The following is a 23,791-nucleotide window of genomic DNA, read 5'->3' on the forward strand; positions in this document are numbered from 1 at the left end:
TGTAGTTAACCACTCTTATCTTTTACTACAGGTTGGTTTGATTTTAATCTGTCTTTGGGGGAAAGAAGCTTCAAAATGTTTAAGGAATAAGTTCAGGAATGAGTTGAACTTCTCATTCACTGTGTCAACCTGGTATACTTCCTCCCATTTTTCATGGCATAAACTATTTCCGAACAAGCAAGTAGATTCAGCATTTATTGATCTAACATGTTTAACTTGATTACAATGGCCATGTGTTGTTTTTCTGCTGGCAAGTTTTAGGGTTGTCATTTGACTGTCATGATCAGACAGACCATTTGTTACTGCTCGTGTCATCACTTCATTGTAATTTGTGGGATCTAGGAACAGATTATCAATCAGGGTCTTGCTGTGCCCATATACTCTTGTTGGGAATGAGATCACGGGGAGCAGATTGAAGGTTAACAGTAGTGATTCTAATAGTTTCTGGTTGTTATTTTTTGTGAGTAAGTTTATGTTAAAGTCACTACATACAATGACATTACTAGTGTTTCTATGAAGTTTAGTAAGAACTGTTTCTTAAATAGTACATAGTCCTTGACTACAGTATTTTTTATGTTTAACATAATGACCTGTTTTTGGGTGGAAATAATTACGAACCTTACCAATGTGCATTCACTATGAATGACCAGGTATTTGGTTTTGAGGGGTGGAGGGGGTGAGGGGTATGCTGAAGGATTCAACTGCAGACTTAAGGGGGAGCAGCAATGCTGTCAAATGAGTGGAAAGTATGAAGGGGTGGAATGTATGGAAGAGAACAGTAAATGTTTAAAGGCAACATACAGACTTAAAAGTGGAATGTTAAGAATGATTATGCTTTCATTTGTTGCTGATCGCATTGTTTTATAGTGCAGCATTTCACTGATGTCTCCAGTGCTCATCCTGAACAAATTATGTACATGATGGTCAATAATGAGGTCAATAATGAGGTCAACATTATGCATGTCTCACTTATTTAACCTTTTCTGCTCATGTCCCATTCCATATCCATTACATATGGAAACATTTCTATTTGACTTGCTTGCATTCACAGTGCCAGATTAGCATCTGGTGGCCAAAATTGGAACCAATTCTTTTCCAGTATAAATAGGTCCTGGATTAAAACATTAGTTTATTACCAAGTTTTGCTGCCATGTTATAATCACAGCCAACACTGGACCTCTCTCAGTAATTGCACTTTAATTACAACCACTTGATACCAAATAATTACTTGTGTTTATGTAATACCTACTGCAGTAGCTGCATAATAGTTAAGAAGCCAGATACCATGATAGTCTAAAATCTAAACAAAAAGAGAAATCTTTCTGCTGGACCTGGAATTAAACAGCTTTAGCAGAGTTATCACGTATCCAACCAGAGCTGTTTAAAATCACTTTTTGTATTCTGTCTGCAATATATGACTGTAGCTTATTACCTGCAACACCATTTATTCCAACTAATTTATCTTTGTGCAAGAGAGATGCAAAGACACCATTTGCAAGTGCATTTACTGTTGAACAGCCCTTTAGAGCCAAACTGGCTTTTGTTGAGACCTTCCATCTTCATGAGGTGTTCAGTAATTGTTATATGCATTAACTTTTCAGTAATTTTAGAGGAAGTTGTTAAGTAAATAGGGTGAAAGTGAATTCAGTTTCATCAACTTTCTTTACATATGTCAATAAAGTGATTAGAACAAAATTCGGAACACACATTTACTGAGAAGTTTGAAAGGTACAAGGTACAAAAAATGCAATGGATGGAAAAATGAAAGAAACGAGTGAACATGTGAACAGATCTTGGGAAGAAAATAAAAGTATTTCCACCCAACAATCAAGCTCTTCAGTTGGGAAAAACAAATCTATAATAATCAATCTGTGATGGAGCACTTCCTTTCACGCCGATCACCTGCCACCCTACCAAAAACCTCTTTCCTCATTACCTTAGCCAGCTTCATCCTGACCCACAACTTCTTCACTTTTGAAGGCCAGACATACCAACAATTAAAGGGAACAGCCATGGGCACCAGGATGGCCCCCTCGTACGCCAACCTATTCATGGGTCGCTTAGAGGAAGCCTTCTTGGTTACCCATGTCTGCCAACCCAAAGTTTGGTACAGATTTATTGATGACATCTTCATGATCTGGACTCACAGTGAAGAACAACTCCAGAATTTCCTCTCCAACCTCAACTCCTTTGGTTCCATCAGATTCACGTGGTCCTACTCCAAATCCCATTCCACTTTCCTTGACGTTGACCTCCACCTGTCCAATGGCCAGCTTCACACGTCCGTCCACATCAAACCCACCAACAAGCAACAGTACCTCCATTATGACAGCTGCCACCCATTCCACATCAAACGGTCCCTTCCCTACAGCCTAGGTCTTCGTGGCAAACGAATCTGCTCCAGTCCGGAATCCCTGAAGCATTACACCAACAACCTGACAACAGCTTTCGCATCACGCAACTACCCTCCCGACCTGGTACAGAAGCAAATAACCAGAGCCACTTCCTCATCCCCTCAAACCCAGAACCTCACACAGAAGAACCCCAAAAGTGCCCCACTTGTGACAGGATACCTTCCGGGACTGGATCAGACACTGAATGTGGCTCTCCAGCAGGGATCCAACTTCCTCAAATCCTGCCCTGAAATGAGACCCACCCTTCATGAAATCCTCCCCACTCCACCAGAGTGTCTTTCCACCATCCACCTAACCTTCGTAACCTCTTAGTTCATCCCTATGAAATCCCCAAACCACCTTCCCTACCCTCTGGCTCCTACCCATGTAACCACCCCCGGTGTAAAACCTGTCCCATGCACCCTCCCACCACCACCTACTCCAGTCCTGTAACCCGGAAGGTGTACACGATCAAAGGCAGAGCCACGTGTGAAAGCACCCACGTGATTTATCAACTGACCTGCCTACACTGTGAAGCTTTCTATGTGGGAATCACCAGCAACAAACTGTCCATTCGCATGAATGGACACAGGCAGACAGTGTTTGTTGGTAATGAGGATCACCCTGTGGCTAAACATGCCTTGGTGCACGGCCACCACATCTTGGCACAGTGTTACACCGTCCGGGTTATCTGGATACTTCCCACTAACACCAACCTATCCGAACTCCGGAGATGGGAATTTGCCCTTCAGTATATCCTCTCCTCGTTATCCGCCAGACCTCAATCTCCGCTAATTTCCATTTGCCGCCGCTCATACCTCACCTGTCTTTCAACAACATCTTTGCCTCTGCACTTCCGCCTCGACTGACATCTGTGCCCAAACTCTTTGCCTTTACAAATGTCTGCTTGTGTCTGTGTATGTGCAGATGGATATGTGCGTGTGTGTGTGCGTGTGTGTGTGTGCGCGCGTGTGTGTGTGTGTGTGTGTGTGTGTGTGTGTGTGTGTGTGTGTGTGTGTGTGTGTGTGTGTGTGTGTGTGTGTGTGTGTGTGTGTGTGTGTGTGTGTGTGTGTGTGCGATCTAGCGAGTGTATACCTGTCCTTTTTCCCCCTAAGGTAAGTCTTTCCGCTCCCGGGATTGGAATGACTCCTTACCCTCTCCCTTAAAACCTACATCATTTCATCTTTCCCTCTCCTTCCCTCTTTCCTGATGAGGCAACAGTTTGTCGCGAAAGTTTGAATTTCGTGTGTATTTTTGTGTTTGTGTGTCTATCGACCTGCCAGCACTTTCGTTCGGTGAGTCACATCATCTGTGTTTTTAGATACATTTTTCCCACGTGGAATGTTTCCCTCTATCATATTCAAATCTATAATAATAAATATAAATGTTAACAAATAATGTTCATTCACTCTTCACAAAAAGTTACTCGTAATAATTATTGTTATTTACCTCCTTATACTCCAAAAAAATTGGCTCTGACCACAGGTTAGGGCATGACAGTGTCCTTTGAGTTTGTGTAGGGAGAAGAGCACCCCGAAATGTCAGCGAATGCCTGCCAAAGAAATTCTTCATGACAACAGACACAACCAATGATAATTGTAGCTTTCCATAAGAATAACAATTTTAAAAATATTTAATGCTGAGAAAAATTTTTATGAATCTCGGTAGAACAGAATATAGAACAAAATACAAAAACTGACATTAATTTGGTACATTATCCGTAAGATCCATGAGAAATATTTACTTCGGCAATTATTTTCTTGTTCACCATTATTTTACTGTTAGGAAAAAAACTGCAGTCATGGGAAAGACATCTGGCAATTTAGATGATATTTTTCCCTTGTTTATATTGTTACATCTACAATGATTTCTGCAGTGTTCTTTCCTTCTACGTGCATTAAGTGCTCTATTTATTATTGGTAGAATATTTTATACATTATGAATGAAATAGCACATGCATTTTAAGTTAGTTCTCTGTGCAGTTTATACGAACTGCTTCCTGAACTACCACAATATTATTCAGGAAAAAAGGAAAGAAAAAAAAAGAAAAAAAAAGAAAAAAAAATTGGAAGCATCTTGGGCTGGAACACCTGCAACAATCTGCAAAAAGCATGATCACCTTAGGTAATGACAGAAATGTGATTCCCTTACATGATAGCCTTTACCCAATTATACCATTTCAATTACATTCTCAGATCCTACAAGATTTTGTAATTACCTTGAAAAGGTTACACTAGTCCATATCCATTTAACAGACGCAAAAATATGTAACTTCAAATGATAGAAGATGGTGTTGGTTTAATTTATGGGGAAGTAAATACTGATTGAGATGAACAGAACTGAAGATGCTTCGAGAGTGAATTCTATTCATGAACTGTGAAATTTCTGCAAACAAACAATGCAAAAATGCACAAATTGTAAATTAAATTTCAAACATGAACTGCAAAGACAAAGCACTTCTTCTTAGCAACAGTGAACACTACCAAGCAACAATTATGACAGTTTGCATAGCTAGGGTACTTTGCTTTATCAATAATTAAATTCATTCTCAATCTGTATTGTATCTAGTAACTAGGAAAATTTTGTCGCCATTCAGCTAAGTATTGGAAACATAAAAATACATACAGCTTTCGAATCTGATGTCAGTTTTCTTCAAAAGACTATCTACATCTACACCAATACAATTTGGTGCACAATTCTTCAGGACAGTGTCAGTTAAAGAGGAATAAAAGATTCTGTGCTATGAACTCCTTAGTGTTTTTTCCTTTTTTTCTCTCTTTCTTTTCAGATGACATTACTGAAGAAGACACTGGCTTTGTTCATCGAAGAAAGGAGGAAAATGTGTACAAGTTCTTAAAGTGTGACGTTACACTGTACTAATATATATAGCTTGTAAAGATCTTTACGCAGAAGTAGATGTGCAAAGGCTAGATGAATCCTCAAGAAGTTATCTCCTCAAGTTTTCAACAATTAGAAGACATCCATTAATTATAGGAAATAATCTAATAGTAGCAGAACAGGGGTGATAACCAAGTTTAAAACCAGAGGTGCACAACAAAGATTTATGTTTGGAAACAGAACACTGTTCACGGCACTATTGTTATGGCCACAATTACAATAATGAAACAATTTTTACATAAAGTTAATGTCACCAGATGACTGAGACCAAGGTACAGAAAAAAATAAAAGGAATACCAACACACACTTGTCTGATCAAACTAAGTGTAAAGAGGAAATGGTAATTAAATTCTTGTACAAACAAAAATCAATGAACTGAAACAGACTGTCTGTTTAATAGAATGTTGGCCCACCTATGAAATGCAATACAGTAACAATTCTGTATGCTTGTATTCAATAAGACTTTGGTACGTTTCTGAAAGTATGTGGCATCAGATGTTTGTGCATAGATCATACAATTCCCATAAATTTCAGAGTAGTGGTTTATGGGTGAGAAGTTGGTGCCAAATAGAGTTGTAGGTGCACTCTGTCTGAATCAGATCAGATAAATTTGGTGGTTAAGACATCAACACAAGTTCATTGCCATGCTTTTCAAATCAATATAGCACAATTCTGGAACTGTGACAACTGTTTTGCTGCTGGACACTGCCATCACTGTCAGGGAAGGCAAGAAAAATTCCAGAATGCAGGTGGACAGTAACAATGTTCATTTAGTACGTATTCTCATCACACCTTTGATTACCAATATGAGTACCACTGCAAAACATTGCCACCACCAGCCTGTGGCTGTAACATGGCGTGTATTTTGAGCAACCATTTCCCTGGATGATAGTATCCAGACATGACCATCAACTTTGTGTGCAACAAACATGATCTATCTGTCCAGATGGCATAGTCCAGTCTCAATGATCCAATGTCCACTGCAATTGCAATTTATGATGGTTGGGTAAACAAGGGAACACACACGGGTTGTCTGCTACAGAGCCTCATATTCTACAATGTACACTGTACAGTGTGCTCCAAAACATGTGTGCCTGCATCAGTACTGAACTCTTATTACATCTTCAACAGATTGCATTTTTCCCTTCTTCATAGAATGGGCAAGCCTCAAATCTCCACATCCTGTGATGACATTTAACATTGCATTATAGAATAGATTATTGAGTTCATATATTTATATTGAGCTCACCGATGGCGATCTATAGCCCGTGGTGGAGGTGGAGAAAGTGGTTCCCTTTGCTTGGCCCTAGCTGCCACATCAGGTGGCAGGTGTTGGTCACCTGCATGAACCCATGTTGGAATGTTGAGAACAGAATGGAATGGCCTATTCTCATTTTCACTCATCGCCACTGCTCTCACAGCAGGGCTAATGGCACGTTGTACTGACTGCTTGGTAGAAGTCTCACGAAGACCTGGTAATACAAATCAAAATAAATATGATTATCACCTCACCATCACTCAATACTGTGTATCAAAATCACTGAAATTACACAAAAATACAGCTTATTCATTGTCTGACTATCTGTTCTACAACTTTATTGTAATGTGGAAGTGCTGAGCAAGATACCTTCATAGTTGAAAGTTGACTTAATTTATACAAGGAGTTACTAGATGTTTCACTTTTAATATTTGCTCAAAGGCTGAACTACTTAGTTGTAACAATGTGTGGGGCGAATTTATTTCCTAAACATCCAGTCAAACATGTTCACTCTTATTTAATTCCATTCCATTCCATTCCTTTTATTTGTGGAGAACCTTCAGAGAATCTGAACTGACAGTATACATTAACAAATAGGAACAATAATCATAAATTTTGTGAATGATTAGTATTAAACTGCTATAAATTGACTCTGATAAGCATCATCAATTTATATTTCACATAGCAAACTAGCAGGAAAGCTCTTACTGTTAGCCTAATACCTACACAATCATGCAAATTTGTCAGAGGGAAATAAAGCAGTGTATAGTATTTTTCATGCAGCTAGCACAAACCTTCAGTCATTGACTCTAAATCATAAATGGATAATTTGCAGAGTGAGCTTCAAATGATGACAAACTTACATTAATTTAGCATGTAAATTTGGCACTATGTGAAGTTAACCTCAAGTTTAAAACAAGAGTCAAAGACTAATTGCAGCAGGTCATGGTCAGTAGGCATCAAGAAACCCGTATCCCAATGCAACACTGAGTAACAAGTTGATGTGGCACTTCTTGGACGATACTGTAGCTACAATATCCTGGAAGACCAGGGATGGCTGAAGACATTCAGTCACATGACAGCATCTTTTATTCATTTTTATTTATTCACTTGTTACCACAGCATGCTCCATAAATCCTATCATGAAGGAGAGTCTTCGAGGATGTGGGCCAAGTCAGTGTATAACTAGCAGAAGCAGCCCTCTACAGGATACTTCTTTAAAATATACTAACAACAAGTAATGACTAGTTTTGTAGCCACTAACACTGATATTCTAGGAATTACTTCTAGAGTACTTCATACACCGTGTATGAAAAATTGACTACTTTGAAAATAAAACCACTGCAGCTCCTCTTACATTACTAAGTACTTCAAATGAAGCATTTATGTAACTTTACATGGAACAATATGAGCCACCTATACACTACCAAGGTCAAAACCTGTTTAGTACAACTGTTAGAGTTATGCAGAATTCGCACATCTTAGTCCTAATATTGTAATCAAGTGTCAGGAGTAGCTAATATGATAATCTCTCACTTCAACTTGGAATATCTGGAATTTTCAATTTCTTGACTGATGTCTACTGGAAGTCTGTTAACGACTTATGCATCAGAACATGAAAGTCTGTTCTGAACGCAAGATGGGGATGACTACTCTGTATGAAAATTTCTCTCTCTCTCTCTCTCTCTCTCTCTCTCTCTCTCTCTCTCTCTCTCTCTCTTTCTTTCTTTCTTTCTTTGATGGCTCCATGAATTTCTAGCTCTGTTATTAGGATATCTCCTGGTTTTGCTGTGTTACTAGAAATTCCAATTTAGCTGTTTGAACTGGACAGTTTAAGCACCTGTCAAAATATTTTGCAAATATTTCAGAATTATCTTTGCTATTTTATCCTTTCTTGCCATTTTTACCTTTGAAACAAATACTTTGTGCTTTGTACTCTTGAAGAAAATGCTTAAAAGTTTGATAAGAATTTCTAGTATTATATTGTACAGTACATTGCTGATTTCTTACAAAATTGTATGTGACAAACTCTAGATACACTCTACAATCATGGAAAAACAATTCTATGAGCATTCAGCTGCAAATAAAATTATATAAAAATTAGGATTTTTCCAAAACTGAACATCATCATATAGATTATTTTATAGCAGCAACTACCTTAGTGTCTGCTGCTCTGCTCACATAAATGATATGGCTGAAAGATTTTTTTCTTTGTCCTTTTTTTTTTCAATCAAATTTTTATGTTCCTCACAAACTGCAGCACCTTCTAAGATTTTTACAGTAATTAAGGACCTACAAGCATGGTCTTTACCGAATATACTTCCAACCAAAAAGCAATTCTAGCAGCTGGAGTCCAAATTTTGTTAATCATGCCCTTTGCATTCTTGTGGAGATATTTTCAGAGCAAGTTTCATCCCCGAACAAATATTTCTTTATACGTAATTGAGATCAATTTTCAAAAATTTAGCTTCAAAATTTTTTTATATAACGAAATATTTTCTTAAAAATTTTCATTCCCTATTGCACTTCCTTAGGGACTGAATTTACGGACAAAAACTTTTTTTTAACCAAGCAGTCCAGTACCAATCACCATAGATGTAGCCTCAAAAATTCTTTAATAGTTCTTTAGCAATTATTTTCAAAGAACTTTCAGCCACTATTTTACACCCTTGGTGCTCAAGTTTCCATAAATGCTGAAACACGTATCTTTTTCTGCCAGAGAAACTAACTACCAGTTTTCGTAGTTCTAGCTTCAAAATTCCCTTAAGAATTGATTACTTTCAAAAAGCCTTTAATCCCCCTTTTCAACCCCTTATGATTGCAATTTCAGACAGTCCCTTCTTAAATGATGCCTATAATATAAGATTGACACCCTCTCCAAACTTCAAGTTTCCATCTTTAGCAGTTTGGGCTAGGCGATGATGAGTCAGTCAGGACAGTCCTTTTATATATAGAGATGTTCAAGTTTATTTTAACCCATGGAACAAATAATAATTTAATTAATTGGTTTATTAAGGTGCTGTACTTCATCATTTTCATTGTCACATTTACTGAAATACTCTAGGGCCTTCCAATACAAAAAAATCTAGTCTCTTTACATCATCAGCTATTTTGACACACACTTTTCAGGTTTTATTACATTTTATTACAGCTAATTGATGAATAACATGATCTACATTAGTTTTTTCACTTCAACAATGATCGGAAAGGAAACATATGTTATGACTTTGCAGATGGCTCTATCTTGGTTTGTTTTTTTGTAAGTAAGAACTCTGGCTTCAGACCTTTTGAATTGTAGCTTCTCTTGTTTATCTGTTAGCAGTGATCTTTAAATCCTACACACGATAGTCCTTGGCCAGAACCATACATGTACCACGGTTGCTCAGAACCTCACGACAATGAGATGGCAAGGTAATAGTTTCAAGTTTTCTAATTTCTTTTCGATGGTGTCAGGTACCCTATAATGGAGTATGCAGCTGTGACCCATGATTGGGAAGTAGTGAGCTACTTTCCCAAAATCTAACAATAAATGTCTACCACAAGCAGTAGATGTTCACATTTCACAAAACTCATTTTTGTAGATGTTGAGTTTAAAAAAGTTTCACAATTTTGTGTGAAACATTAATGAGGCAAATAGTAAGTTTTCATAAAATCTGTGTACTGCAACGGATTTGTCTCTTTGAGCAGTACACAAATACAAAGGTGGTTTGATAATTCTGGTAAATTTCCATGAGTGAATGAATGGAATATTTCTGTTGAGCCTCTGTGGTTGGTAATCTTGATTATGCTAAGGATTGTATGAAGAATTTCAACAATGTACAGTGTACAGTTCATGGTAGAAAGCTGTCTGAATTGGTCAGTGGGTACACTATGACAGAAAATGGAGAAGATTGAGTTTTGTACTGTTATTAAATATTTTCATGAAGCATTTAACTGCTGCACAAATTGAAACAGAATTGGATGAAGTTCATGCAGACCCTGCACTACCATTGACGATCATTTACTTTTGGATTAATGAACTTAAATGTGATCGGACAAGCATGAAAGACGAAGCACACACTGGCCGTCCAATTGAGGTCACAACAAAGTAAATCATTGACATAATCCACGATATGGTTATTCAAGACCACTGAATAAAAATTCAGTGACATTACTGAGACTGTAGGCATCTCAAGTAAGTGAGCACATAATATCCTGCATGATGTATTGGCTATGAAGAAGCTGTGTGTGATGTGAGTGCCGAGAGTGCTCGCAGTCAACCTAAAGAATTTCCAGTACAACAATTCAACACAATGTCTGACAATGTTTGGTCACAATCTGCAAGCACTTTTTATAGTTTGTAAATATTGCTGAAACCTGGATCCTTCATCAAACACCAGAATCAAAACAGCAGTCAGAACAATGCGTAAAAGCTGGTGATAGGGCGCCAAAGAAGACAAAGACCATTTTGTCAGCTGGTAAGGTGACGGTCATGGTTTTTTGGCATTCCAAAGGAAGAATCCTCACATTACTTGGAAAAAGGCAGAACCATAACTAGATGCTATTACGCTTCATCCTTCGACCATTTGAAACTTGCATTGTCGGCATAAAGACCAAAGTTGGAACGCAAAAAGAGTGCTCTCTCACTGGGAAAATGCACCGTTCCACACATCAGTGATGACAATGATGAAAGCAGATGAATTGGGCCTTGTATTGATTCCGCATTCACTCTATTCACCAGACTATACCCCAAATGACCTCTTCTTCACCTATTTGAAACTTTAGATCACAAAGAAGAAATTTTTATCAAATGATTAAAGACAGTTGTAATCAATAGGTATTTTACGAAGTTTGACAGATTCTATTTTTTTGATGGAATCAAAAAGATGGAGGATCGCTGGACCACATGTATATGCCTCAAAGGAGGCAATGTTGAGAAGTAAGGTGAGGTTCTCTTTAAAAACTGTTTTCCCTTGCTTTTTTATCCCAGAATTATGAAACTACCATCACACACACATCCATATCACTGTTTTTGCAAATTCTGTGAAAACTGTTCTCAATTTGTATCTATAGTTTGTGTCAATCAAATATTTTTTGTGTCAATTTCTTCTACAAGTTTTTCTATATTAGATGTTGTAGAGTTTTATCTGATTACTTCCTCAGTTGTCTTTTTTAGATGGGAGAAATCTTATTTTAATCTTATTGAGATAATAATCTGAATAAAAATTCCTCATTTCTGATTTGTAACTTTCACGATATCCCCTGTGAAACACAGCTGAAATTCTCACAGATTTGGATTTGGGGATATCCAACTATTATCTTTTCTTGGTAGTTCACAAAAATGTGTGGACATCATTTTTAACTGGAACATTTCACATATATTTACCAGTCTTTTGCCATTTCCATTTGTTGTAAGTGTGCTGGTTTTTCACCTACATTTCTTTTCCTTTCCAGCTTGCCCACTGAAGTCACTGAGAAATATTTTAACAATGCTTTTAGATATGCTGGAAATTTCAGATTCTCAAAGATCCCAAAATTGATTTACCTTCTGCAGATTTCTTCTGTTAGCATTTGTAGATGCAGGTCATTTTATAGGGATATAGCTTTTATTCTTGCACTTTATTGTTGCACTTTATTGTTGTTGTTGTGGTCTTCAGTCCTGAGACTGGTTTGATGCAGCTCTCCATGCTAATCTATCCTGTGCAAGCTTCACCTCCCAGTACCTACTGCAACCTACATCCTTCTGAATCTGCTTAGTGTATTCATCTCTGTCTCCCTCTATGATTTTTACCATCCACGCTGCCCTCCAATGCTACATTTGTGATCCCTAGATGCCTCAGGACATGTCCTACCAACCGATCCCTTCTTCTAGTCAAGTTGTGCCACAAACTCCTCTTCTCCCCAATCCTATTCAGTACCTCCTCATTCGTTATATGTTCTACCCATCTAATCTTCAGCATTCTTCTGTAGCACCACATTTCGAAAGCTTCTATTCTCTTCTTGTCCAAACTATTTATCGTCCGTGTTTCACTTCCATACACGGCTATACTCCATACAAATACTTTCAGAAACGACTTCCTGACATTTAAATCTATACTCTATGTTAACAAGTTTCTCTTCTTCAGAAACGCTTTCCTTGCCATTGCCAGTCTACATTTTACATCCTCTCTACTTTGGCCATCATCAGTTATTTTGCTCCCCAAATAGCAAAACTCACATACTACTTTAAGTGTCTCATTTCCTAATCTAATTCCCTCAGCATCTCCTGGACTACATTCCATTATCCTCATTTTGCTTTTGTTGATGTTCATTTTATATCCTCCTTTCAAGACACCGTCCATTCCGTTCAACTTCTCTTCCAAGTCCCTTCCCGTCTCTGACAGAATTACAATGTCATCGGCGAACCTCAAAGTTTTTATTTCTTCTCCCTGGATTTTAATACCTACTCCAAATTTTTCTTTCGTTTCCTTTACTGCTTGCTCAATATACAGATTGAATAACATCGGGGAGAGGCTACAACCCTGTGTCACTCCCTTCCCAACCACTGCTTCCCTTTCATGTCCCTCGACTCTTATAACTGCCATCTGGTTTCTGTACAAATTTTAAATAGCCTTTTGCTCCCTGTATTTTAACCCTGCCATCTTTAGAATTTGAAAGAGAGTATTCCAGTCAACATTATCAAAAGCTTTCTCTAAGTCTACAAATGTTAGAAATGTAGGTTTGCTTTTCCTTAATCTTTCTTCTAAGATAAGTCATAAGGTTAGTATTGCCTCACATGTTCCAACATTTCTACGGAATCCAAACTGATCTTCCCCTACGTCGGCTTCTACCAGTTTTTCTATTTGTCTGTAAATAATTCGCATTAGTATTTTGCAGCTGTGACTTATTAAACTGATAGTTCGGTAATTTTCACATCTGTGAACACCTGCTTTCTTTCGTATTGGAATTATTATATTCTTCTTGAAGTCTGAGGGTATTTCGCCTGTCTCGTACGTCTTGCTCACCAGATGGTAGAGTTTTGTCAGGACTGGCTCTCCCAAGGCCATCAGTAGTTCTAATGGAATGTTGTCTACTCCCGGGGTCTTGTTTCGACTCAGGTCTTTCAGTGCTCTGTCAAACTCTTCACGCAGTATCTTATCTCCCATTTCATCTTCATCCATTTCCATAATATTGTCCTGGAGTACATCTTACTTGTATAGACCCTCTATATACTCCTTCCACCTTTCTGCTTTCCCCTCTGAGCTCTTGATATTCATACAAGTGGCTTTCTTTTCTCCAAAGGTCTCTTTAATTTTCCTGTAGGCAGTATCTATCTTACCCATAATGAGACAAGCCTCTACATCCTTACATTTGTCCTCTAGCTATGCCTGCTTAGCCATTTTGCACTTCCTGTCGATCTCATTTTTGAGACGTTTGTATTCCTTTTTGCATGCTTCATTTACTGCATTTTTATATTTTCTTCTTTCATCAATTAAATTCAATATATCTTCTGTTACCCAAGGATTTCTACTAGCCCTCGTCATTCTACCTATTTGATCCTCTGCTGCCTTCACTATTTCATCCCTCAAAGCTACCCGTTCTTCTTCTACTGTATTTCTTTCCCCCATTCCTGTCAATTGTTCCCTTATGCTCTCCCTGAAACTCTGTACAACCTCTGGTTCTTTCAGTTTATCCAGGTCCCATCTCCATAAATTCCCACCTTTTTGCAATTTCTTCAGTTTTAATCTACAGTTCATAACGAATAGATTGTGGTCAGAGTCCACATCTGCCCCTGGAAATGTCCTACAGTTTAAAACCTGGTTCCTAAATCTCTGCCTTACCATTATATAATCTATCTGATACCTTTTAGTATCTCCAGGATTCTTCCATGTATACAACCTTCTTTTACGATTCTTGAACCAAGTGTTAGCTATGATTATTGTTAACATGGATATTAGAAGTACTCATTATTATACACATTTTTATTTTACAGAAATGTATGTGTCAATGAAACCAGATGGTTATGTTTAGCATGAAATGTTAGAATCAGAGTTGTTTGTCATGGATTCTACTGAACTTTCTCAGAACACTAGGATGAAGATTCAGTATTTTATCAAGAAGAACTGCATTATAAGGAAGGAACCAAAACCAGCCAGGACAGTTGCTGTTGGCAGTGGGGCAAGAGTTATGGGCTCTCCAGCTAGATACCTTTATTACAGTTTTGTTTCATTTGAGGAAACGGCAAAATTTCATGTCGCTTGAAATTAAACCCACATAGCCACAATACACTCACCTCGACATATTACAAGATGAAAAGCTTACAATATGAATTAATTTAATTACCAAATATTTATGTAAGTATCAAATTTGAATAAAAATATGTAAATTTCTTTTCAATTTGGTAAGAAAAGTTCTGACAGAATGTAAATAATTTATGAGTAAAGGAGATGACTCGGCGGATAATACTTTTATCAACTCACTGCTTCTATTATCTAGTGAGTCATCTCCTTCACTTCTGAATAATTAATTTTCCTTTTCAAGTTGAGATCATGAAAAGTGTTCTTGTCATTCATCTGTCCCAGAACTTGTGCAATCTGAGCATTGAGTGGAATACAATTAAAAATATGGAGAAGAATATTTTTTATGCAAATGGCAGTGAAAAAGATGCAATTTACTTTTTCATTACTTTGGACAAAAATTTAACTTTGGCTTCATTCAGTGTGTTCCTCATTACAAATCCCAGCAGTTTTTAAACCATTACTTCTCCAAATAATTAGGTGAGACATTGAAATTATTTAAGTGCTTACTGAGGAACAGTCATAGCAAGTTTAGATTATTGAGTTAATGTCTGTAATTACAATACACATATAGAGAGGTTTAGATAGCCCAGAAAGCCCTTGGGTTTTTTAATCAGCCAAAGGAAGCTAAAGGAAATACAAAAGTCTTAAACTTAGTGCACAGAATAACTTCTAGTCCAACGGAGCTCACTAGCCCACTGTTGGCAATAAGAGAAAAGTAAAACACTGCATGACATCAAACTGGATGCCATTACCTCAGATCTGTGGGGAGCAGAGCAGCACTTACCCAAACAGATGGATAAAACTCCATTCTCCTGATCTTATCCTTTGTTTTCATGGGATTGGCATGTTAACCTGGATTTAGTAGTGTCACTGGATCTGTTTCCCATTGCCAACCCTTTCTCCTCAGGGATGGAATTCGTGTACCCCACCTGTCTGTATCTTGTGATATCCCAAGTGAAAGTCTGAGAACATTTTTTCAGATGTTTGCAATTTGTGTACCTGAGGGTGCACATGGGTGCCAGCTCAGTATTCACCTAGTCAGATGTGGTAAACTACCTAAAAACCATAACCATACTGGCCAGCACATGGGCCTCCATCATTAATTCACTGGGCAGATTTGATCCAGGGTCAGCATGCCTGCCTGAATCCTGGACACATTGTGCTAACTCAAGTGGCTATTTGGCTCAGTCAGTGAGATAAAAAATGGTTCAAATGGCTCTGAGCACTATGGTACTTAACATCTATGGTCATCAGTCCCCTAGAACTTAGAACTACTTAAACCTAACTAACCTAAGGACATCACACAACACCAAGTCATCACGAGGCAGAGAAAATCCCTGACCCCGCCAGGAATCGAACCCGGGAACCCGGGCAGTGAGATAAAAACTGATGAACAAAAAATCGTAAGGAGACTCCAAGCCCAAGCCATGAAGGGTAAGCAAAGTTTGATGACACCAAACAGTGTACATCCTGTGTAGGTCAAAAAAGACTGCAATAAGAACTTGTCATTTAGCTAAAGCCTGTCAGTTTGCTGTTTAAAACATTTCCTGTAGTGGGAGCCTATAGACTATCACAACTGCTATCTTTAATCTTTCCAAGTCTACTATTGAAGTACATCACTTAAATAGCTATTCAAAGCAGTATTCAGTGAGTTGCATGGCTGGGAACTTTGTTCCACATTTTGTGTATGTAGTCACTCTTCCTCTCCCCGTACTTTCAACCAACAGTGACGCAATACTAACTCATTTTCATCTAGGTGCAATAGTTCAATTTCTGTGACTCAACTGATATTCTCTTACACATAGCACATCTGGACCTGTCAATATCAAATCAATCAAGTTTTGTCCATTTTTTTTTTTTTTTGGACCTTGATGTACCAGAATATTTTTTTAGTATTTCCCAGTACCCATGGCAAATACTGCAACTTGTAATGGCTTTAGACCATGCCAATTTTTGTGTTATTGCATTTTAAAGTATAGCACATATAAAAATTTAGGAATAAATTTTACTATAAATGTAGAACTATTGAAAATAGCATTGACACTGGTGGCATTTTAAAGATATTAACACTTTTGAGAGATTAATTTTATCTTGTAAAACTAGAAAAAATGTTTTTATTTTTCTCACAAAAATTTGTACATCTTACATAATTCTGTTCACCTCTGATAAAAACTGAATGTGGAGAATGAATGCATTCGAAATGAAATTGATTTTTAAATATAGTACTGCATCACATGAGTTTCCTAGTTCCTCATATTGCAAGGAATGGTTAACAACTGACAAGGATGGAATTTTTTTGTAGCTTTTATTTTACTATCAGATGACAGTTTGCCAGTGCAGTGTTTGCAGATATTACTATATGTGGCATACATGAGGGACTGAAGTATTAGTTGTTTAGGTGCTTACTGGCAACATTAGTCATCACTGAAGATGCTTTTAAAAACAATTGATAATCATCTAGTTCATGTTTGGTGTACAAAATGAGATAAATCAATTTCCTGGTTACTTGAAGTTGAAGTTCTTATAATTTATTTTGCTGAATATTAATCAGTTGTGCTTCAAAATGAAATTCTGGTTTATCACTGGACTGTGAGCTGAGCCATACTGTAGCCTCTTGTTCAGAACAATGAGGATAATACTGAACTCAAACATATGAATTACATCATCATATATCATATCATCATATATCACATCATATCATCATATATCACATCATATCATCATATATCACATCATATCATCATATATCACATCATATCATCATATATCACATCATATCATCATATATCACATCATATCATCATATATCACATCATATCATCATATATCACATCATATCATCATATATCACATCATATCATCATATATCACATCATATCATCATATATCACATCATATCATCATATATCACATCATATCATCATATATCACATCATATCATCATATATCACATCATATCATCATATATCACATCATATCATCATATATCACATCATATCATCATATATCACATCATATCATCATACATCACATCATATCATCATACATCACATCATATCATCATATATCACATCATATCATCATATATCACATCATATCATCATATATCACATCATATCATCATATATCACATCATATCATCATATCATCATATATCATATCATCATCATATCATCATATATCATATCATCATCATATCATATATCATATCATCATCATATCATATATCATATCATCATCATATCATATATCATATCATCATCATATCATATATCATATCATCATCATCTAGATTGCTTAGAATGCAGTACAGTGGCATTTAATGTTCTCTATTCAAAGCTGCTGTTGGTATCAATTCTGATGGCAGCACAATGTAACATAAAAACAGAAAATAATTAAATGTTTTCATAGGATGGATTACTATACTGATAAACAATGCCACTATTTTGCAACAACACATTGTGAAAGTGCCTGTGATGGACTTTGGTGCTTTCAGAAGACTTGCTGCTAAAGTAAATATACAAGGACCATTCGAAACTCACATGACAACACCTATGTATCAGTATGATTTTACTCAAGAAACCATCCTGACATCCATTTCGAATCATGTACAACAGACATCACCGTCCGAACAGGCCACGGAAGGCCCAATGAAAATGACTGACTGCCATGTCACCTTCAGCCTACTGATGTCACTGGATGCAGATAAGGAGGGGCATGTGGTCAGCACATCACTCTCCTAGCCATTGTCAGTTTTTGTGACCAGAGCCACTACTTCTCAATCAAGTAGATCCTCAATTTGCCTAACAAGTGCTGAGTGTACCCCACTCGGTAACAGCAATCAGCAGGCCAGACGGGAGTGATGTGATGGGAACCGATGATGTACACTAGATAAATTAAACACTATTACAGAACAGATTCAGTAAGCCAAAAATCTTCCATGTGACTTCATTCTTTCAAGGATGTTCTGAAGTTTTCCACCTTGGCAACAGTAAGGGCCATAATCAGATGCAAAACTGCACTGCTGAAACAAACTGGCACACAATGAATCCAACCATTAATATGATTGAAGTGGCAGAAGACAGTTGCCCCATTATGTCAAATTCAGTGAACTGAATGTGACCTCATTACACCCTCCAATGTTGATTATGTGATGGGCTCAGAGCAATTATGCCAGTTATTGTTAACCTTGTCAGTTCAGAAATATACAATTCTCAGTACGGTTAGTACCAGGTCTTACAACATTAAGGTGTAAACAGTTTCCTGTAGTCCTGGGAAATGGCACTATTACATGCACATTCCTAATTTTAGGTCTGATCAGGAATGTGTCATTGGCATTGAATTTCTATGAGAGAGGGACACCAAATTAGACCTCTCTAATGGTAACTTTGCTTATTAAATTTTGTAGTAAGATGTGTTTACATCCATAATCCCAGTGAGAGCCCTCAACTCCAAGTAAGTTTGCTGAACAATTTTTGTAAGCAAGCACACGAAATGTCACTGCAAGAGAACAGCAAATGGTCACCGTATCTGCACTCACTGTAGGCAACTATACTACAGTTCATTAAACTCATCTGGAGTTGAGGTCTTGCACTGCATCACAGGTGTGAACAATCTTACTACAAACTTGAATAAGGTAGCATTTGTCATTAGAAAATTCTAACTTAGCAATCCTATCTCATAGAAAATTCAATCCCAGGTATAAAGTCCTGGATCACACCTTCTACAATTGGGAACATCCATCTAATGGCTCCATTTCTCAGCGCTACCGGAAGTTCTGTCTGTACCTTGACACTGCACTATCTGACACCAACTGCATCAAGAATTTCACAATTCTGAACTGACAAGGTTAATGGAACTGGCACTACTGTAAACACACACACACACACACACACACACACACACACACACACACACACACACACACACACACACACACACACACACAAAAATGAGATGATATAACCAACACCTTTTTTTGTGTAAAGGGAAGAGATCATGCTACTGAGATTTCAGGCATCATAGCTTAAGTGACTGCTTTGTGCAACTTTTTCATTCCATTTATTTTCTTACTCTTGTCAGAAAAATATTGTTTAGAACTCTTTCAACAAAAATGAAGATATACACTGAAGCCATTCTTGTGCATTAATTACAATTCCGCATGACTTACAACGAATATCTTGTGAGGTTTATACCATTAGATAAATAAATATAATTCAGTGCTTAGTGAACCTAACTCTTAAGCCTGATTACTAGCTTTTTAGAGAAAATGAAAGTTTTTTTGCTAGCATGGATATTTTTGAAGTTACGGACATTTTTGCTGCATCGTACTGATAGATTAATGGACAATTTTCACCCCTTTAAATTGAAAAACAAATGAAATGCACAACAAAATAGTATGAAATTTTGTACTAGTTGTTTACTATATCAGCACACACAATAAACAAAAAGTAATAAATATGTGATACCATGAGGCCCAAACCATTGGTCGATTTGATATGGACTTACTCATCTGTAGAAGTACCTTTACATTTACAATGTTTTTTACTGATACGAGAAGTTTATCTTTATCATTTAAGAACCTCCCCATCTATTGATGGCAAAGTAAGAACTGTATTACGATTATTAGTCTTTTTGCTATCCAAGCTGCCATCTTTTGTTTCTCCGAGTATTTGTTCAGGGGGTTTCACATCTTGGGTTCTATTGAGCACAGAGTTCATGTGTCAAGAGCTTTATCCTTGACCTAGTAACTATTTGTATGCCTGTTGGAAGAAAGGTCATACTGTAGCTATCTTACAAAACAAGATCAAAATTTGCACATTACACACTTCCTTCAGCCAAGGGAAATTGAGCAAATTCATTGGTTCCTTTACATCTGGTGTGGTCCAGGGTGGGCCTTAGGTGACTTATAAAAGCACCATTTGCTCATGGGTGGTTCCTAAAGGAACTTTGAAAAACTCTGATTTCTCGGTACCTAAAGAACCAATTGTGAGGATGGTCATTTCTATAATTTCTATTCAAGACAAATCTAAAATTATTACAATATGTTCTTAAGACACTTTTTTTCAATATAATTATTCATTGCTGAGAGCTAGAGGTACAAAGTTACCATACTTATGCACGTAATGTCCAGTCTGAGGCATTAGCATAGTTTAAACTCATGCAGTGAACACGTCACAGATTCTGGGGACACTAAGGGTTCAGATGTCGCCAAATTATGTATATAGTTGCCATTTTTCGTGAACAAAATTTTATGGTGTGCTGTCCCTGTATGATGGAAACAGGATGCTTATACTGTCTTGACTTGGAAATTATATGGCGACGCCACCTGGTGGTACAAGCTCGATACAAAAAATTTTGCTATGCAGAACTCTTTGTACTTGCAAATGAAACGGAATTTTTTTAGTATACTGTTTGTGTAGACTAAATTGGTGTGCATTTTTATGAAAAGTAGTGTAAAGTGAGCTTTCATTGGCTGGGAGAGATTTTGTGTTAACCTTATATTATGTGTACTTATTTGTTGTATAAATGTGTCAAAATATGTGAAAGCAAAGTATATAAATGCAATGTCAATACTTTACTGACCTAAACAATTTGTTTTATATAAGCAGCACACACTGCTGTAACAGGGAAAATGCTTCCACCTGAGCACAAAAAAGGAGAATATGCTCCTCTTTAACAGACACTGAAAAGTATGGAACCAGCTACCTCAATTCTTGTTCCGTCCTCCTCAGCAAAAGTTTTCATACACCTACATTTTCAGACTTTTTTGTGCTGAAAGAGGGTGACAGTGACAATGGAAGAGAGAGGAAACCGTGATGGTGGGAGATGGGAGAGAGAAATCACCGAAGACAATAATAGTAGGGAGGGCGGGGGTGATGGTCAGTAAGAGAGAGAGAGAGAGAGAGAGAGAGAGAGAGAGAGAGAGAGAGAGAGAGAGAGAGAGAAATGGATGAACACAGCGACATTGAGAGAGAAAGATATGAGGGAGTGGCAATGGGGGGAAAGGAGACAGTGGGAGAGAAAGACATATAGACAGTGGCAGTTGGGGGATGCTGAATATGAAGATATCACTACAACGAGCGACTGGATAGAAGGATTTAGAATGTACTTTCTGGAAAGAACGTTCTGTGTTCAAAGAGTGTGAATCTGTTTTTCATGTGGAAAGCAGAATGAGGATTTAAGCAGATAATTCACCATGTTCTGTCAGAGTCTTTTAAAGAGGGGCAGCATATTCAACTTTTTTGTGCTCCAACAGCACTTTTCTCATTCATTCATTAATTTATTCCATTTCATTTATTAATTACACCATGGATCCAACTGAGAATTTCACATGGATGTAGTGTGTGTCAATTTTTACATTGTCAAGTACAAGTATTTATACACTATGCTTACAAGTAAAGATTAGAAAGTTACGTAACTACAATGATCCATAACACAATATGATGAAATGAGAAACCTTAGGCCTACAGATTACAAAGTATAAAACATAGTAAATTAAATATGAAAAGGACATGTAACCCAAAGTGTTAAATATAAGCACTTAACACCAAAAGAGTTACATATGTGACAGGAATGTGCTGCTTAATGTTCAATTTATTTGATAATACATTTAATTTTATTTTAAGGTAGTTTCTAACTGTTTCATAAACTCTTCCAAACTGTAAAATGTCATGGCTAAAAAAAATTGCCTCAGAAGCAATTTAGATGTAGATTTGTTGGCTATTTCACATTTGATTTCTGGAGGAAGAGCATTAAGTAGCTTTATACCAGAGTACTGTACACCCTTCTGCACAACCTTCAAATTTTTACCTTCAGTGTGCAAATCATGTTTCCTCCTTGTGTTGTACTGATGGTATTCACTGTTACATTTGTATAAATCAGTGTTTTTACATACGAAATGCATAAGTGCAATAGTTGTATGAATTCCCAGATTCTGGAACAGGCTCCTGCAACTGCATCTAGGGTCTACAGCACATATCACTCTTACAACACGCTTCTGAGCAATGAATATTTTCTTCACAAGAGGTTGATTTCCCCAGAAAATAATTTCATATGCCAAAAAAAAAAAAAGGAAGTAACTATAGTATATTGCTTTTTTAATGCTTAAGTTTGCACTGTCAGATGATTTGCATTGCAAAAATTGAAGAGCTGAGTCTTTTGTAAAGATCTAAAATGTGATGGGACCAGTTTACTCTACAGTCAATCTTCGTGTCTAGAAGCTTTGTTACTTCCACTCTTTCTATGACCTCAGTGGCATATTTAACAGTCATTTATTCCTCAGTTTTGGCAGTTGGGGTGATCTGAATATAATTAGTCTTCCTAAGGTTTAGTGGAAGACCATTTGCAGTAAACCATTTCAATAAATCTGTAAGAATAATATTAATAGACACTTGAATATTTTCCCATTTATGACCATTAACCATTACATTCATGTCATCTTCAAAGATGGTAAAATTACTCTGTATCATGGTAGAATAAGATAAATCGTTTATAAATAACAGGTGATAACATCCTACTGGGAACATTCAGATGTATGCCATACCATTTATTTTGTTTATTTAATCGTATGGCTAGGGCCCCCATCAGGCAGACCATTCACCGGGTGCTTGTCTTTCAATCTGATGCCACTTCGGCGATCTGCAGTCGATGAGGATGATAGGATGATGAGGACAGCACAACATCCAGTCCCTGGGCAGAGAAAATTCCCCGACCCAGCCGGGAATCGAACCCAGGCCCAGAGAATAGACAATCCGTCACGCGGACCATTCAGCTACCAGGGGCGGACATGCCATACCATGCATGATGTGATCATGTGAGGGACATTGTATCAGTCACATCCATGTGTGATTGTCCCACTCTTAAGTGATTCCTGAAGCTCTGAGCTCTGCATTTACACATTCACCAGAACACTTCACTTCAATCAAGGTCTGTATTATTGCTCAGAATGTAACAATCTTCACATTTTGGAGAGGAGCGTCACA

General features: G+C 37.2%; 1 protein-coding gene across 1 annotated transcript in view; it reads right to left on the reverse strand.

Moving 5' to 3' along the window:
- The window catches only part of LOC126234623 (monocarboxylate transporter 13-like), a 148,038-nt gene that overhangs the window by 22,666 nt on the left and 101,581 nt on the right, over nucleotides 1-23,791 (reverse strand). Inside the window, exons 5-6 of the mRNA XM_049943352.1 lie at nucleotides 6,541-6,763; nucleotides 3,843-3,945 (exon numbers count right to left, since the gene is read on the reverse strand). Coding sequence (XP_049799309.1) covers nucleotides 3,843-3,945; nucleotides 6,541-6,763 — 326 coding nt within the window. The remainder of the gene's footprint in view (nucleotides 1-3,842; nucleotides 3,946-6,540; nucleotides 6,764-23,791) is intronic.

This window comes from Schistocerca nitens, chromosome 2, assembly GCF_023898315.1.
Source record: "Schistocerca nitens isolate TAMUIC-IGC-003100 chromosome 2, iqSchNite1.1, whole genome shotgun sequence".
Classification (NCBI taxonomy): Eukaryota; Metazoa; Arthropoda; class Insecta; order Orthoptera; family Acrididae; genus Schistocerca; species Schistocerca nitens.